The 19,513-nt window shown below is 31.1% G+C and overlaps 1 protein-coding gene across 5 annotated transcripts; it reads left to right on the top strand.

Annotated features, from left to right (window-relative positions):
• Positions 1–46: 46 nt before the first annotated feature.
• On the top strand, positions 47–14,243 carry LOC124531968 (alpha-protein kinase 1). Of its 5 annotated transcripts, none has more exons than XM_047106566.1 (10): positions 47–321; positions 3,144–3,305; positions 10,465–10,812; positions 11,195–11,400; positions 11,682–11,845; positions 11,929–12,012; positions 12,123–12,260; positions 12,415–12,605; positions 12,945–13,139; positions 13,330–14,243. In XM_047106566.1, the coding sequence occupies exons 1-10, from the start codon at positions 127–129 to the stop codon at positions 13,684–13,686; spliced, it is 2,040 nt and encodes a 679-aa protein (XP_046962522.1). In that variant the 5' UTR covers positions 47–126; the 3' UTR covers positions 13,687–14,243. The 5 variants fall into 5 exon arrangements, with proteins under 5 accessions (XP_046962522.1, XP_046962524.1, XP_046962523.1 ...); XM_047106568.1 differs by having other exon boundaries at positions 11,670–11,845; positions 12,123–12,236; XM_047106567.1 differs by having other exon boundaries at positions 11,670–11,845; positions 12,415–12,584.
• Positions 14,244–19,513: the final 5,270 nt, after the last annotated feature.

Genomic DNA, 19,513 nt, shown 5'->3' with positions numbered 1-19,513 from the left:
GGGGCAGGGGGCGCGCCGGGAGCGCAGGGCCCAGTGCCCCCCGAACGCAGCGGCGGCGCGACGCCTCCCCGAGATCCCGCGACATGCGTTGATGTCTCCCGCCACCCGACAACCACCGCCGTATACATGGACAACTCCTGCCTCCTCGACCTCCTCATCAGGTGCTTCGCGATGACCGAGCCCGAGGACCTCAACTTCACCGCGTTCACCGACCTCTGCCGCCTCTGCTCGCTCAAGAGCGGGCCTCGCCTTCACATATTCGACAAGGAGTCGGAGCAGCGGCAGATTCTATTCAAACTACGGACCTGCCTGCCGACTATGGTGAGCCTTAACATTTTCTATACCACAAAGCCTTTCAACTAACCTGTTCATACTTCAATAATGGTAGAGCTCGTTCGCAAATTAAATGTCATAGTAAACATGGTGTAAAGCGGAAGGTGCAGTGATGTAGGGACGTCGACTGCCGTAGACTCGTAGGCGCAAGCGCGCTACGCGCTACGAACATCAACATGAAATACAGTAACACTGAACACGATACCTGTTGAGCATTTGGTTAAGATATAATATATTGAATATTCATATAGTATACTGTATGACATATTTTAAATATAAGGAAAAAAATATCTTTCTTAGATAATTGAACAAAAAACAAATCATAACCAAGTCTTTTATTTCTAACTTTATTAATCGAGGCATTCAGACTTTTTATACGAAATCTATAAATTGCAAACATTTTGCTAATCATAATTTTTTACATTGCTACGTTTTATTACGGATTCTTTTTTACATAAAAAACATCTCTTTATGTAGTCAACAACAGACTCTTTATGTAGAATAGTATGTTACTACTATTTAATTTTTTTGGCAGACTTTTAATATTAGATTTTGTAGACTTCTGCAATCAATAAATTATAAAAACGAAATTATTATAGACAAAAATATATCCGTCCAATTATCCTCTCTACTGTAAGCGAATATAAAAGTAATAATTGTTCGAATATTTAAGATTACAATAATAAGTATGTCGTATTTTATAGTAGAATAATCAATATTTTTTCAACGGATATTTAGTTATAATATTAATCGTTTAAAATTGTAAAATTAATGCTGCTTTTATTTATTACATAACCGTTTTAAACGTGTTCTGTCTCATTATCTACGTGTGTGAGTGTACATATATGTTTACAATAATAAATAAAAATTATGCCTGAATATTCTCTCGAAAAAGTACCATTACTATGAACTGACTTATTATATTGACACTTCAAGCTAACAAGTAATATTATTGTATATGAAACAATCTCTTTACCTTAAATAGTGCTTCACATTCAATGTACGGCAAATACGATTTCCCTTTATGAGCTCCAAGAACTTGCGTATGTGACGTAAATTGATCTTTAATAACTTCGACACAAGATCTAAAATATTTTTATGACGTAAGGTAAAGGCCTCGAGAGATTACATCCAACACGTGACGCAAGCCTAATCCTCATATATCTTTGAACTATTGCCCTGTTTGTGAATGCTAAAGTGATTTTGTTTTAGGGATTAGCGTCATGTAATATTCAATACTTGGGTTAAATGGAATTTAAACAGTTATGAATACAATAGCTGGTAATCCTGATGGTAATAACCTCTAATCGATTTTTATGCAATTAGTATTAGAGTATGACTTTAAAACTTAGAGTAACAGTATTACCATTTATATTCTTGGCTAGAGACATATTTTTATCTCTTTCTAATATATGGAGTAAAAAGGATAGTAGTAGGAGAAATCAGTTTAATTTTGAGACTGTACATAATAGTATCGACGCTATTGGTTGCTTGTTTCGTATATGTGTATGTAATATAAATAAACGAATAAAAACATTTTTAATCTTGTTTGAAGTAACATAAAAGTAACATAAACCTTTTTACAATAATAAAAGAGAGTATTTTTATTTAAATTTATATTGAAGAAATTCAATTGTTTTCTTTGTTATTATTTACAAATATTCTATTAGTAAATTCGAAAGTCAGTTCTTATATATTATTGTATGGACTATCTGGGGTTCTCGTGATATATCATATACCTTTGCATTTTTGTCAATGTACATTACTTATAATTATATTCGGTGGATAATGCTTGAAGCAGAAATGCGAAGGAGCGAATCCCTATTGATTATTACCACTTTAATGTATTGTTATATACAACATGATCGAGTTTTAAGTGGTTGGGTTACGTTGTTAAAATAGATGTATTTCTTGTAACACAACTTTCGATTAATAGTTTTAATCAAAAAAATTGTCGCATATATTTTAATATGGTTTTTAATTATGGCATATGGTTTATTATAAAAGTGGAATACAGTGCTATTGATTTGCAAGCAAAAACATCAGAATGCTATCTAAAAATACGGCTACAATTCCTGTAAGGTTTCTTTGCTTCGTCCATTGTGCATTATCCCAAGGGAAATTCGGTTCAGTAACATAAATAAAGCACGGAACTCTTTGCTTACTCTTCTTTCATATTTAAAGTTTTCAATTTCAACGAAATCACTCTTAAAATTTGCCGAAATAGTATTATAATTACGTATTTTAAGTCACTATTATTTATGCTTGCTTGATATATTAAAACATTTTTATTTTAAATTATTAAATGCAGCTGTGCTTTTTTTTTATTTTTATATTTTTATTAATTATAAGTGGCCACCTATTGAGACGAATCAATCATAAAAAGCAATTAACTAATGTTTCATGAAGGTATAAATATAAATAATTTATTGATTGGATATCATTCATCCTTTATAAATTATATTTCTTGATGATAAATGATCATAAAGATAAAGCAAATAAATAATTCACTGCTGGGCAAATACCATAGCCTCCTCTCCTTTTCGAGGAGAAAGCGTGGAACTTAAAACATAATCGTTGCTCCAATGACGGTTAGTGAATACTACCGGCAGATAAATGTAGTGGGTGAAAACGCGCGACAAGCAGGATGTTTTCTCCGCCGAGCACGAGCTGAACTATAAACACAAATAAGGCATATGAAAATTTAGCGGCTTGAGTCGTCAGTTGAGAGTTTAAGATGTACATCTTCTCTAACTTTAACTGATGCATCAAAATTTATTTTGTAATCTAATATGTATCTTTATATTTAGCAGATATCGAAGGACGACTTCCTGCCAAAGAAGATCTGCGAGCGGTGTGTGACGAGGTTAGAACAGCTGTATGAGTGGCGTCAGAGCTGTCTCAATACCGACTCGGTGCTGCGGAACTATGCTGAGTCTATGAGGATCGTCACTTCTACTATTAATTTTCAGGTTAGTTCATATACACGCTCACACACACGCACACACACACGTGCAAACATAATGTAATTTATTGCTTAAATAATATGTTGTTATTACAAATAACACATTTTAAAATTCTAAAGCTTTAAATAAAAGAAATCATAAATAAAAAATATCCTAAATATAATATTAAATTGACAAAATTAAAATATGATGTCTATACTGTAGGAGAATCGCTACAAAAAAATTCCAAGAAAAATTTACATTTTTACAAGACTAAAATGTATCTCAAACGTAAATATGTTAAGCTCGCTAAGTTTAGTTTTGTGATAATAATTTTTCGAATTATGATTTAAAGGTTTCTTGAATTTAGATTATCTGAATCTTCAATTTCATCCAATCAACGCGATCACATTGTCATTGTTTTTAGCACACTAAGATAAATAAATAGAGTCATATACATACATATGGATTAAACGATAGTGTTCAAAATGTACTAATTGTTTTTACCTTTCCGCTGTTGAATCCAGTACAGTTAGTGATAATATTATGTATGTTTGTAGGACTGAACAAAAATTATAAGCAAATATTGATAATGCTTATCTGTGATCAATCGATACAGACAAATATGTAACGCCGATCAATATAAATATAATATCATATTATGATTAGATATGCATCAACAGATTGTTTAATATTAAAAAAAATATAGATACATATATCGTAACTGCATCAAAATTTAGCAACTACTAGAAAATTCGACTACACACCAAATAGTTAAAAAAATCGTAAATCCGTAAAAATCGTAATAATCGTAAGTCCGGAGCCGCAACTAGCAGTTCAAACAAAAAGTTAATCGTACAAATATCGAAGCTTGACAATTTCTTCTTGGAACAAAATTATATCATTTTACAAGAATAATAAAATCATACCATATAAGTTTCAAGGGTTTACATAATTAACCGGGCTTTTATTCAAACTCCAAGTCAAAATCTCTATTCAATATAGAACCGATACACTTGCTTATTGATTGTCACACACCTAAAACCGGGTCGCAAATAGATACATTAGTCGGAAATGTTTTGAATGATGGAATTCGAAGGATGGAACCCAACTATAAATTATTAGGTAGTCAACCATTTAAGAGGCACTCTACTTTTGTGACACAACTTTGCAGAAATAATGTATCTTACTTACAATTTTCAACCGACTTCAAAAAGGAGGAGGTTATCATATCTGTATTTTTTTATCAGACACTTTCAATAATTACTACTATTGATTATGCCTATATAACCTTTTTCTGTTCTTAAACACAGTAGAATATGTTAGGCCTTAATTTATTAACAGTAACAAAGTAAGCGAAAAAATATTGAGGTATCTTTCACTGAAATGAATCTTTAATGATAAAGTCTATTGCATTATTCATGCCCTCTGAAACTATTTCGAACTCATGTAACATCGCGAGTTTCAAAGTTATGAAAACATATTGACATTTTTTACAGAAACTTCATTATACTACTAACAATATCAATCATCTTATCAGTCGAAACTATCGATTACTAAATGTAAGTTGAGTCAAATAAAAGAAATATTATAAATAAATTTCAGTGAGATCGTGTAATTTATCATTAACAGCCATAATGCTTGTTGTGTGTCGGCACGCGCCAGGCGATGCACGTCGCGGCATAGTCGCGGCGAGCGCCCCTCTATCGATCCAGCGCGCCCGGCTCATATCGACCCAACACCCACCCACACCCGCACAATTTAAAGTCAACCTTATTTGCAAGCAATAAACTCCAAAATACATCATAACAATTATCCAAAACTCTGACAAACGATTTCGAACTCAATAAAAACGTATCACGATTGCTTATCGAATATCCCCGCGTTGTCTTACAAGACGATGAATTATCCACTCTAATGTTATAGTCATAAGGTTGTCATCAAAGCTCAAAGCTATAAGTCACTTGGGTATTTGAATTGAATAATGAATACGCATGTCCGGTAACTCTTTGTTTTCGGATACGAATGTCCCTTGCATCTATGTTTAATCTTAATGTATAAATCACAACCTATTCCTCCAGTTTCGTTGTATAAGTACACATGTTCTTTGATTCTGTAATAGTCATAAGAAAGAAAAAAATAGAAAGAAATTATGGAAAAGACCTTGAATGCATTACACAGCAATGCAAGGGTTGTGCAGTACACGCATAGGAAGCAAGGTCGAAGGCTGGCAGTCACCCTGCTCGGGGGACTGTTAACCCTGACCTAGCGGGGTGAAGGATATTCCTACTACGGCCTCCCGCCTCCCAGTGGGGACTGCACTACCCCTGAACATCACTGACGCTTCAACCTTCCCCACTAATGTGATGGATGATCAAAATAGGCTCACCCTCCACAGCCTACTTAAATAGACAGCTGCAATGGTCTAAGAACTTCCGAATTTATATTTCTGTAAACTTCTATTATATACATTTGTTATATTAATTTAAATGATTTCATTAATTCAACTTCTAACACGGTCATATCTTTATAATATGAAAAATTTAAACAATGCTACTAGAAGAAACGTAATTTTTTTTTAAATTGATAAAATCAATTCTATGTTAAGAGAACTATTAAATATGAAATGAAAACTAAAGCTATTGATGGGCGGCAAAAACATGAAATGTTATTTTCTACAAATCATCTGATAAATTTTAAATATTTAGTCGGTAATAACCCCTATAGAGCCCCCTGAAGGAACCCCCTCGTAAGGAATGAGAGGGAGAATCTCTACCGTTCTGCGTTACCCTTGAATTTTTATTAACATGTATACCGTGGCTTTCCATTGTTGCCATGGTTACATTCTACCTAGACAAAAACAAACAATACGTATGAGTTTAACCTTTCTAGCGTTAAACCTTAATCGAACGTAGCTAGATAATAAATACACTAGCTCTGTCACGTACATCATATCTTCTTATCTTGTATCTTATGCTTATCATTTCATTATAAATATTTTATTCATTTTTAAACACACCTTCATCGTTAGATAGCATTTATTCTGCAAATTCCGGAAAAAAATACAGTTAGTTACATAAATCTTAAAAATAATAAAATAAAAAGTGTTTCAAATAATTAAACATCTATGTCATATTATATTCATTTCATTTATGGTGTATTTGTTTTATATATAAATAAACATCGATTGTAAATACAAAACTGTACGTAAATGTAACATAAAATGTATGAGAGGAAATATGAACTAAACATAGAAAATAATACATGATAGTAAAATTGCAATCGATCTAAATGTACTTATTCGCTCATATACTGAGCTCATCATACCACATGAACTGGGTCTTTTTAAATGATGCTCTACATTTCAAAGTAATCGGATTTTGTTTGTATGTGTTACATCTTTTGACGTGTCTTAAGACGACACGTCTTGTACCGTGACGATTAATGGCATGAAATTCTCTTATTGCCTTTGCCGCCGTTGACTTGCTATTTATTATTATAATAATAAGGTGTAAGAAGAAAGCTGTAACGAAATTCTGATTTTTCTTCATTTATATATATTTCTTCATTTTTATTTATAGAACATTCATTAAAATTAAAGTCATAAATAAAAATAAAAATAGTTACTGTATACATCATAGCGGCGTGGAAAGCTGGCAGGCATACTAACAGGATTTTCCCGTTGAATCGCAAATTTGATTCTCCGAGCAAAGGATTCATGCTACACTCCTGTCACTAGCGGCGGCAATATTAATATTCATACTATATTTATCTATTATTTTTATAGATATATTTTGTAAATAAATTGTAAAAAGGTGTTAAAAAACATATTAAATACTAAAATTAAATACATTGTTTCTAAGATACATTAACAGTTCCTTCGTCTGGAGCCAACCTTGGACATAGAATCAGGTCAGACTTACCATAAAAATGTCTTATCATTAGAACTAAACCAATATTTGAAATCTTTGGGAGTAGAGGATTTGGTTATAATTGGGCTTTCAATATTTAAGCTAAGCTCACTAACAAATATTGCAAGTCAAAATTTCGAAAAAGATAGTAATTATATTTTTTAAATAAGCATAAACAATTTTGATCAATTAAGCCGAGGTGGTCCATTAGTTAGAACACCTAAATCTAAGCCAAATATCATGGATTTATACCTGATTCAAAAGCACCTATAGAAACAGTTTTAAATCGTCATTTTATAGAACTGTATTAATACCAGTTCGTAGATTGTAGATTCTACTTCATTGTAAAAGAAACTCAGTGGTAGAGGCCTTAGCTCAGCAGTGACTCATTGACAGGCTATACTTTAAGAAACATTATTTCGATAAATGATAACATTATTAAATATAACAAACAACAACATATGATTAAAAAGCTGAATTGAAAATCTTTAAAAAAATATAACCCTTACATAATAGCTCTACATCGTACTATTGTTAAAGTTATATATTTTAGAATGAATTTTAAACCAATTAGTTACCGTACCGAAAACCGAAGGTAGATTTTAAAAATGCTTTGTGTCTAAAACATTTTGCACTCTTGAGTCATTTAAGTTTTGCCCAAAAAGTTGGATCAACTGACTATGATACTGGCCTTAAAAATGAATAATGTAATACTTACAATGCAACAATAATACTTTGCAGAATAGAATATTCGACTACACAAAAAAAAAATCCACATTGTAATTGATAGCCGAACGTTGGTTCATACGATCTATACCAATTAATTTAATTTTTATTTCGTGTTTAAAGGAGATAAAAGTGATTTAATTCTTTGGAAACTTCACTTGTTCAAAAACTCACTAAGTAAGCAATATCTGGAGCATTGTAATTCCGGATGGCTTTGATTCCCCTATACCTATATTAATTTAATAATAAGGTTTTAAGGAACTCTGACGAAATAAAATAGCGATCAACACATAAACCTCTCTTATTCCACTATAATTTAAAATCATGTCTAATCAGAATTCCATGGTATCAAATAAAAAAAAATAAGGCTCATGTCAAAGACACGCAAAGGGTCCCCCAAGTTTCAGGTGCATTCCTGAGGGAAAGTGTAATCGATCGACGTAGGCGGCAGTGCCTGCACTTAGTAAACAGATACGGGGGAGAGTGCCCGTCTTAGCCATGACTTTAACCTTGGCTGTAGCCTTACACGTTCTATTTAACCTTTATTAACAGCCGCCGTTAATGTAACTGAATGTGAGTTAATGTGAACATTGTGTGATGTTTATGTGATGTATTCATAGTTCCTCTTGACATCGTAATGGAAGTATTAGAATTATTTATCAAAGTAAGTTTGCAAAACGTTACTCGTACAAAATATATGTATTAAAAATTTAATTATTTATAAATTAGATTATATAATTAATACTATAAATAATCAATTTATTATATCAGAAATGTAGGAATGAATAAAGATAACTATCAACGGAAATTATTTACTATCAGAACTTCAATTCTTGAAAATCGATTTATGGGAAATTAATTGTCCTATATATTTTTAATGTCTTCTTAATTATGACGCTCATATTTTACAAATAGATATTAATTTTATTGTTATCTATATATATATAATAAAATTGTAGTAATCTGTTTGTAATATTAAAATAGCCCTTTTTTACTCAATGCATATGTATGTATATATGCAAATACACGGTAGATATACCAAAATAACATTTTTTACCAGTTTTTTTCTGTCTGTCTGTCTGTCTGTCTATTTGTTCCGGGTAATCTCTGGAACGGCTTAACGAAGAGACTTTCGCTGGCAGATAACTGAGTTACTGATAGCCTAAGTTGCTCCTAATTATATAGTAGGAGTAACTTAGGCTACAATATATATATATTGTATACGGACATAGCTCGTATTATATATATATATATATATAAGACATTTTTACAATGATAACATAGAATTTGATTACATACGTAAATCATACCATATCAAATCATTATTACGGTAATTATAAAATTTAAAAAAATAAAAATATTTACATACAACATATAAAAGCAACATTTCGGAATACTTATTCAAATTCGATAACACTTATTTTACCCCTGCCTCGTCCGGACCCCAGTAAACTTACCTAAAGTTTACTTTTAATCAGTGCAGAAGTGATAAGACCCCTCCGACCCTTCCGCTTATCATTGAGGGGGACATCTTCAAACAATGGAAATGCGAATTCAGATCATTCAAGTGTATATGATAATGCGGTGGAACGAAATTTGCTGATTAGGTAAATTAAAGATTGGAAATCTATACGAACATTTAGGTGTGCGTGTTAGAAACAATATGAATAATTTAATGTATTACATTTAAGGCTGGTTATGACGTTGTCCGCACGTACTGTTATATAATATACGCAACGAAAATACGTCGCTCCAATAATGGTTTTGTTCAGACGAGAGTCGTTTCAGCGATAGATACTGAACGATTAACATAAATACACAATAGAGGCGGTGAGAAAATCATTTGAGCTTGATATAATTGTTTGATTTGACACGTTATGGTTACTTTCTAATAAGTGCTTGATGTTATTAAATTAACGATTACCTATCAAAACTATTCACATTTATACTTTCCAAATACATGAAGTTAAGACTTTTCTAAAAAATATTATTAAGACAGTTAGACTCTTCTCGAACTGATGGTAGCTTCATGTATAATTTCTTGTATAAATGTAAATTTCATAAATGCATACTCATATAAAGTATGAAAGTTGTGATTTTATTAAACTTCAGGAAACACCGTTTCTATGGAAATCATGCGTCAATGTCCTTTTCCCTGTTTTTCTCGCGGTCGTTGAACCTACCCCTTACCGAATTTGGGCAATTAAGCATAGGGTGTTCATATTCATGTTACGGAATGAAAGTCGACTAAGGGGGACCGTTCTCACTTTCTGCGGGGTGAATGCACTAGGGGCCTCGGGGGTGGCCTCCCTTGCCCTCCCTCCGACCGCATCAAAGACACTCATTGAAGGCGACGGAAAGTAATGCACAGTCGAGACCAGTAATTCAAAAAACATGCCGATAAATAAAGTCAACGATCATTTTTCCAAAAAAAAATCATATTCTATTTATTCAATAGAGCTTTTCATATTAAATGGAAATTGGATAAAATTACTACTATTTTAACTATTATTTTTAAATAAATCTAACTTCTTATATTATCTAACAAGGATGGCACGGTCAACATGGATAAGATGACGGAAGCACAGAAAACGGCGTATTTAGAGGCACATGTAGCGGTACAACAACATATGGCTCAAGCTGCAGCTGCTGCTCGACGTGAACAACAACAGCAGCAGCAGCAGCAGCAACAGCAGCAGCAGCAACAACAACAACAGCAGCAGCAGCAGCAGCAACAACAACAACAGCAGCAACAACAGCAACAGCAGCAACAACAACAGCAGCAGCAACAACAACAGCAACAACAACAGCAGCAACAACAGCAGCAACACCATCAACAACAGCAACAGCAATCAAATAACTCTAATAATACCTCGCGACATCATCAAGAAATGCAAGTAAGTAGACGGCAGATTAAGACAGTGTATATATACCTACTATGTGATCCATACAGCTACTAAAGTAGCTAGTAAAGTAGCTGTATGGTCGGCCGCATATGGCCGCATGCCATGCTCTTTGTTAATTAATGATTTTCTTCGGTTCTGTAGCTTGCTTAACAGATTGTCACTTTGTGGTCTTTACTATCCAAAGCTTAACGTTGAGCGGTATTCAATAAAACCCAATCCAGGTTATAAGTATATATGATGATTATGAATAGTAGATATATAGTGAAACTAATAACATATACCTATAGCAAATAATAATGAGTTACCTATATTAAAAGCGAAAGCGAGACACTAAATATGTTGGTTTGAGGTCAATGGGGGAAATTTCTGTTAGCAGGCACAAAGTAACACGCACCCAGGCCACCCGTCTCCACCAACAGTCAGTTCAACTCAACATCACTACGCAACCATTAATTCTCCAATCAAAGTTCCACAAGTAAGCTCCAGCACGGGTGGTCCAGATTCCACATTCACAGTTCCAGATGACGTTGGGATGGGATTTGAAGGAGGAGTGCGAGTATTACAAAGCCTTGGCAATTGGTGAGTATATCAATATTTAAAATTTTTGCTTAAGTAACATATAATTTACAAATAACATAATAAGACTTAGTTTACGTTAAAAAAAATGTTTGCATATATTTTTAATTATACATAAATAAATATTGATTATTAGTTTCATGATGCTATCTCAAAAGCATTCTCGTAATTGATTTAAAATATTTGCAAATATCAAGTTCATAGTTTTGACAAAATTGCTATCAATGTGAATAATTGGCTGAAAACAAAAACAAATTCACCTAGCATTATAGGAATTTTTGCAGGTCGCCAGAAGTAACAAATAACATTCCTCGGCCAAATTTGATTCCCTTCACGGAACCGTACGCCGAAGGTGGATCAATGCATCCGGGAACACGCTTGAAAGCGCTTCAGGGTACCGCTGTTAGAAAACATCCAGCCATTAAACCGACCAGCTCAACTAACGACGGTAAATATTTGATTTGGTTCCATAAAGTACATTACATACTTAAATAAGATTATTAAAAATTAATCTAAATTAATATTTATCAGGAAACAAAGCATTCGAGTGTACTGTATGCGGCAAAGGTTTAGCACGTAAAGACAAATTAACAATACATATGCGGATACATACTGGTAATCATTGATTAATTTTTATATGAGATGAATAAGTTTCAATACTATTAAATACATTTATTATTTCAAACCCACTACTGCAAAAATGTTTAAGGTTTTACTTTTTTCAGGTGAAAAGCCGTACGTTTGTGAAGTTTGCAATAAAGCGTTTGCGAGAAGGGATAAACTGGTCCTGCACATGAATAAATTAAAACATATAACGCCTTCAAACATAGCACCTCTGGGTAAACGGACTATAACTATACCTCGTACGTTATATTTTGTGTAATCATGAATAGTCACAGATGGTAATAAAAACAAATTATGAAGCTTAAAATATAAAATACCTCGATCATTGAAACCGAATACAATATTTTCTTTAGAACGATATAAAATAAAACATTATTTATATATTTTTTGCAGCTTTAAAGTTGGACGACGTCAAGCCGAAACAAGAAGATACAAAGCCTAGTCAAGCAGAAATCGCAGCGGTAGCTCAGCAACAACAACAACAGCAGCAGCAGCAGCAACAACAACAGCAGCAGCAACAACAGCAACAGCATTCCCACCAGCAGCCGATTCAGGTCTGCCAGGTACCAGGACACAACTTTACGGTAAATCCCACAAAAAATAAAAGCATGCAATGTTATCGATGTATGTATATAGAATCTTTCGTTAATTTCTTCTAGATATTATTTTATTCTCATAGTTTAAGCTCGCTCGTATTTTGCTCATATACCTATTAATTTTTTTGTGCATTTATATACTTGCTTTTTTATTTTTTATATAAAAAAAATCATAGTTATTACATATTTTTTATTTCTAAATCTACTGTAAGCTAATAAATTAATCTCCATCTTTTCACTTAATCAAACCTGAAACTGACTTTCATTGAATGATTTACAGAGATGTAACTTACATTTATAATATGTATTTTTTTAAATATATTTCAGAATTCAAATCTAGTTCATACAAGCGCTGCAACTGCTGCAGTAGCGGCTGCCACTGCGGGCATGGTGGTATCGTGGTCTTGCGAGCTCTGCGGCCGACTCTTCGCAACGAGAGATGAATGGAGTGCACACGCCAAATCACATCTACCGGACACCAAGTTGCTCCAAGATAAAATGCAGCAGGCATCACAACATCAGGTTAGCAGAACTGTTTCAAATCTCATTTTAAGACGTCCTTTTTTACTAAAAGAACTGATTGAATGTAAAACTAATTTAATACATTGACAGTCAAAGGTCCCGTGGGATTTACACGAGGGTTTGACTGCAATAATATTAAAGAAAGCTGATTATGTTTGATTGTGGTTACATAACTGAATGTAATTTTCAGCAGCAAGAAAAAGTCCACCTGACAAACCAAGAAAAACTGCAATTACTTCACCATCATAACCAGAACCAGCAGATTCTGAATGGGCACGGAATAGCTACAGCTTCAGTATCTACAGCTACTGTGGTGAATGAAGGTGGAGGGGGAGGTGCTTACTTCACACACGGGCATACACACTACGCCCCTGAGCGGCAGCACACACATGCACACCATTTGTGTCTCATGTGTCGTCAGGAGTTCGCCGGGAAAGCGGAGTTCATGTTCCATGTGAGAGGACACTTCGAAGGTAAAGTGAGTGATATAGCAACGGCTGACGTTCTGGCGCGTTCTCTCGTCGACAATTCGGGCCTGTGTACCTGAGCCACGCCTACGCCCATCGGCGCATTTCAGTCAGATGTTTGCGGCAAGGGCGTCTTGCAAGACGACACCATTATGTTGAAATTTTGAGACCTAAGTGATGTTTGTGACGAGCTCGCGCACCTATTATCTTGATCAGTTTTATACGGAGTGTAGATTTTTATAAATTATTGTTGTTAATGACGACGAATCCCAAAAGTTTTTGTTGTGAATTTATAGAATTGGTATAAATGTGGTAACATTTTATAACGAACATTTCATGCAAGCGAGAAAGTTACAAATTTGCAGTCATTTTTTATTGAAGTAATTAATGTATAAGGACTAGCTATTTATTAAATAGGACACTTATTATCCTATAATATCAATATAATCTTAAATAAAATGTTCCAATTCAATTTATTTTTAGGCGTCATACTGTTTTAGGTTCAACGAAATAAGCTTAACGTAAAACAGAAAATCGAAAAATAATATGAACCCAAACTTAAATATTCGTAGAAAAACGAGATATAACAGATAAAAAATGACAAACTACGTATTTTTTTATTTATGAATAAACTTTATTGGAGATTACAAATATATTATTATTATTTAATATTTTAGCCTATTTAAATTTGTATTTTATAAATATTTAATTATTAAATATTTATTCCGCCATTGATTCGATTTTTATAGGAACATTAAATTTAAAAGTGTAACATAAAAATGTACATATGTAAAAATGTAATGCTATTATTATAATGGTCCAATTTATATTTTTAAGCGTTAAAATATGATTTTGTACATATAATATACATTATACATAGTAACATTGCTTGCAAATATAATAACTTAGATTAATCTGTATAAAACTGGCGTTACGTACTATATGCAACTTTTTTATTATGTATCATAGTGAGAACGTTATAAAAATATACTTAAAACTCTTTTACAGGAAAAGTAATGTCTACCTTTAGACTTTGTGTTCTAAGATGAATGACACAATTAATGTTATACATCAAGGGGGTGTCAGCATCCTCTCCAAAACTCCTCTAAATTTGAAGTAACTCTATCTTATCCATTAATAATAATTAACCAACCAGTCAGGCATCAGTCAGAAAAGAAATAAAAATTGAATTATTAATATTTTTTATATGTACAATGTACATTCTGTAAAATCAGTATAATTTTAAGTAAAACCAGCTTTATACTTCATACTACAGATTAAAATTACATATTATATGAATTAATGAAAATCCTGCCTAGATTAATATTAAGGTTGGTGAAATAATTATAAAAAATATACTGCCTCTTTTTAATACACATTCCTAAATTAAAACATTAAAATTAATCATATTAATAAGTGCCTGAATGATTTTATTTATATTAGGTTCTTTTTAGTATTTTTGAATATTTTTTCGATAGAACTATACACATTCTCTTCTCATCGATATTAACCAATAAAATAAATAACACGTTTAATTGTTTTTAAAAAAATCAATTAATTACTGATTTAATATTAACTTTAAGTTTAGATTAATCTAGTCGATAGAATATGTAAATATGCTGTAAAGCAAATTTAACGGATGAGTGAATCTAGTCATTTTGTAGATTATAATACTGACGTATTTGCGGTCGTAAAACGTAAAATTATAAGCATTAAGAACTGTACATACATATATAAGTAAAACTAAAATAATTTATTTAAATCGTTCTTACGATACTTATATAATTATATCGAATAACGATAAATCAAATGACAGCATTTAAAATACATCTATCATGAACAACGAATTGTTTATTACGTAAAAAAAAAAATTACAATATTTTCCCCAAATAATGAACTTGATTTGTTTAGTGTACCTTGAAATTTACCTTTTCACAAGTCCATCGTACTACAGTCTTTTTTTTTATAAAATTAAGTATTTAAATCTCATTCGATGATGTTTTCTAACCTCTAAAACGATAGATGACGGGTTAAAAATAAATGTTCTATTTTCAAAAAATATTTAGTCATTTTTAATATTTATGATAGATTATTGAGCGATAGGACGTATTTATAGTAAGGGAATGTGTGTTTTATTTCAAATGTTATTTCGATGTTACTTTTAAAGTATTGTGTTCTTTAAATAATGAAAAACGCTATAATTTTGCCATATTAATTTGAAATTTGAGCATATAATTTCGTAAAATGTCTCGATATTAAAAAAAAATTAAGTTAACATAAAAAATAACGATAGATATTATACAAAACAGGTTTGTTATAATATAAAAATCGAAGTGAGGTTCATTAATTCAAATAACTTTAATTTCTCAATAAGATAAACATACTTCAATAAGGTATGCTCTTGAGATTAAAGGTTGATTTAAAGAATATTTAGAAATATCCCAAGGAATGTAAACTATTTTCTTTTGCTTTATGTCCGGATAATATTATTTAAAGTACCTGCATAGTTCTTTATATTTCCTTCGATATTTGTTAAGCACACAGTTTGCACATAGCATGTATTAATTGATTACATATTAATCATATATTATCAGTCAAAGTGCTAATTATTAATAGTAACACGCACCCATTTATAATTCATTAACATTCATAAAAAATAAATTTAAATTACTTTGATATTTTAATAAGTTTAACAAGAACAAGTTATTTGTTGTAAGTTTTATTTATTTATGCGGATTTACATTAATGAAAAATAAACAGGAACGTTAACAGTTGCTAAATGCGAACAATAGATTTATTTAAAAATACTAAGGCTACTATCTTTTCATGTTTGGTGAGCTCTCATTGTGGTTGATATTATGAACTTTTTTATAAACGTTCGTACTTGACATTCCGAAATAACGTACCTTAGGTAAATAAAGCGAACATACATTAACACATCAACACAATCTATACAAGAACGGATGGATCGATGAAAGTCAAGAGACGGAACCGATGCTTGAATTATTCTTGTACATAAAGTTTTTTTTTTTAAATTGCAAAGGTATCAACATAGAAAATATATAGTATTAATACGAGATACATTCGAACGGCTTAACTACTTCACTTAAGAAATAATTGACAGAAATAATGAAGTGTATTATTAAAAAAAAAATACAGACAAATTGATAACCTCCTCCTTTTTGAAGTCGGTTGAAAATATACAACCATCTATGAACACGAGTTGAGCCCAAATTATACCAACAAATTGACAGTTTGTCAATTACAATTCAGTTGTTTTTTTTTTTTATTCCATTAACGCAAAGATCCAATCTCGGTTGGGTCAAAGTTGTATTGGAAAATTATCGGGAAAGTATCGAATCCAATAGAAATAATAAGAATTAGTACTCAGTTACGATTAAACTGAGGTTATTTGTTGTAAGGAATACTCAAAGCTAGATCGGAATAGAAATACAAACGTATAATTGCCGTTATATGTTAGTAGAATTGATCCTCTTGTTTCATACAGACACAATTCAATCGATCCAGCGTTACACCGTCCAAGAAACCCTTTTACTACTATACATATCCGTTTTGCATCGTTGACTCATTTTGAATAATCACGGTTTTGGGTATAAGCGTATAATATATAGAGAAATATCGTGACGAACATGTTTTAATTTATTCTTAAAAGGTAGGTGAGTACATGGTCTGTAATTGAATTCCTTTTTAATAGATGTGTATTTTTACAATTACATTAATTACATGAATATTATGAATACTTACAAAATTTATAAAAAATAAACTGACTTTGATAATGGTACTCTACCCATTATAATTTTTTTTTATTACTACCAGTACTATATTTAAAAATAAAAATAAAAAATTAGTCTCGATATTTTGACGGTTTTTACTTTATCTTACTTGACTGCTCACAGTTTGGTTTCTAATTTGTAGCATCGAATTGACAATTTGATGATTAGATGTAAGGCAACTCATACGTAATTCACTTTCTCTAAACAAAAAGTAAAATAATTAAACGTCGTGCCAGAACAATTTTCTAAGACAAGCCTTTGTAAATTAAGGATTTTTTATCGCCCTTTAGATGTTAAATAAGTACAATAAAAAATATAAAACCTCTTTTTCTATGTCCTCTTTCGAAATTCGCGATTTTTAAAAAAGTACCAGTAAAGTATTACAGACACCATAAAATAAATTTCATTAACTAATTAATACATAGTAACTAGTTCAAGTCACAGACTTAAGAATTTACTGATTACACTTCTTATAAATTAATTGTCATTAATTGAAAAGAAATTAAGTACGGTAAATTATAAAAATATTCTGGTCATAGTACAAAATAACTCAATAAATAATATAGGTAAATGAATTACGTAAGGGATTAGGTAATTTGCGTTTAGCAAAACAGAGCACGATGGAAGTTACAAATTCGAGTAGGCATAGGTTCGTACGAGTAAGGTTGCATAGCGCACGATAGGTGGGACAAGTATGCAATACATTGCTAATTTAATTTATAGACTATTTGTACATTTGTAAAGATATAAATAGCACTTAATATAAGTAGGTTTACAATTAACTTTCAGTAATTTGTTTAATATTTGAATTGTTTCGGTTATGACTCAGGAAACAACAAATCGTATCGGATATTATTTTTTATTAAAAATATTTGAAATATTCATAATACGAATATTATATGAAATTCATAAAACTGATCTTTTATGTTCCAATAATGACAACGATATCCAATATACAAAGTGTTTCTTTTTTTTATTTCGACACATTTGTAATACAAAATGAATAAAATATAAATATAAAAACCTTTTTTTTCTAAAAGTATATGGCACAGTATTAACAACATACGGTTTAATAATAAAATTAAAATAGAATCATACAGACTTATAAACTAAAATTCAATTTATTTTATATGACTTACAAAGGTTTTTTAACAATAGAAGAGAAAAAATATAATTCAACATACGTTTCTACGATTTATTTATACCGCATATAAGTCAAGTGGACCATGATCCTTGTCCAAAAGTATTTTCTCTCAAATCTATCTTTCTATCAAATCATTTAACAAATGACGGTACTGCGTTATTTATTTATAAATCAAGCAATAAAAAATCTTACATAAAGTTTAATATACAACACAATGATCACTTTTTACATTTTTACTGTTTGTTACTTAAAATAATAACCTCTAATTATATTATGTAACTGTAGGTTTAAGTAAAAGGAATTGGCTTTCAAATTGATCTCATGCATCTAGTCGTAGTTTATTATAATTAAATGACCAAAAAGGTTTTTCTAGTCAGAAACATAACAGTAGGTGTATATATAGACATAGTTCATTCGATAGATAATTAAAATAATTTAAGGTAATTTTAGTTCTACTTTGTAATTTATTTTTAAGGATATTTATATTATTAAAATTAATAATAACATTTGTTTGCCTTCTATTTCATTATTTTATGTAAATAATTTTAAATATAGGTAAGGTTTTAAATACTTCCTTAGTGATACAATAACGAGTCTCACAATGTTCACAATATATCTAGAGGAGTTGTAAATAATAAAAAACTTTAATAATAATAAGGCGTAAATGTTTGTCTTAGCATTTATTAATAAAGTTCAAAATAGCTTCTAAATGATGTATAAAACATATTGTGTAAGAAATGGTTATTATCTGTTAATATTGTCACATTTTAAACAGTTAATAATTAGTAATTAAGTTCTAATTGATTGTGTATTGTGGTAACATAATGTTTGTAGTCTCGCCCTTTTCAATAATCGAACTATCTACAGGAAAAAAATTATTGATACGATGTACCACTTCATCGTGAGATTAGAACGTCCAAATAAACAACCTTATATATAACTAAATAAATTTTAATAACTTATCTCAAT

This window comes from Vanessa cardui, chromosome 8 (assembly GCF_905220365.1).
Source record: "Vanessa cardui chromosome 8, ilVanCard2.1, whole genome shotgun sequence".
Taxonomy (NCBI): Eukaryota; Metazoa; Arthropoda; class Insecta; order Lepidoptera; family Nymphalidae; genus Vanessa; species Vanessa cardui.
The sequence above is the reverse complement of the archived record's forward strand: the minus strand, read 5'-3'. Positions and strand labels throughout refer to the sequence as shown.

Bases quoted from the DNA above. Each gene is read 5' to 3' on its own strand.
- LOC124531968 (XM_047106564.1), top strand. From the start codon at position 127: ATGGACAACTCCTGCCTCCTCGACCTCCTCATCAGGTGCTTCGCGATG. The intron at 11,846-11,928 runs GTAAATATTTGA...AATATTTATCAG, and splicing joins GACCAGCTCAACTAACGACG to GAAACAAAGCATTCGAGTGT. The intron at 13,140-13,329 runs GTTAGCAGAACT...TGTAATTTTCAG, and splicing joins AGCAGGCATCACAACATCAG to CAGCAAGAAAAAGTCCACCT.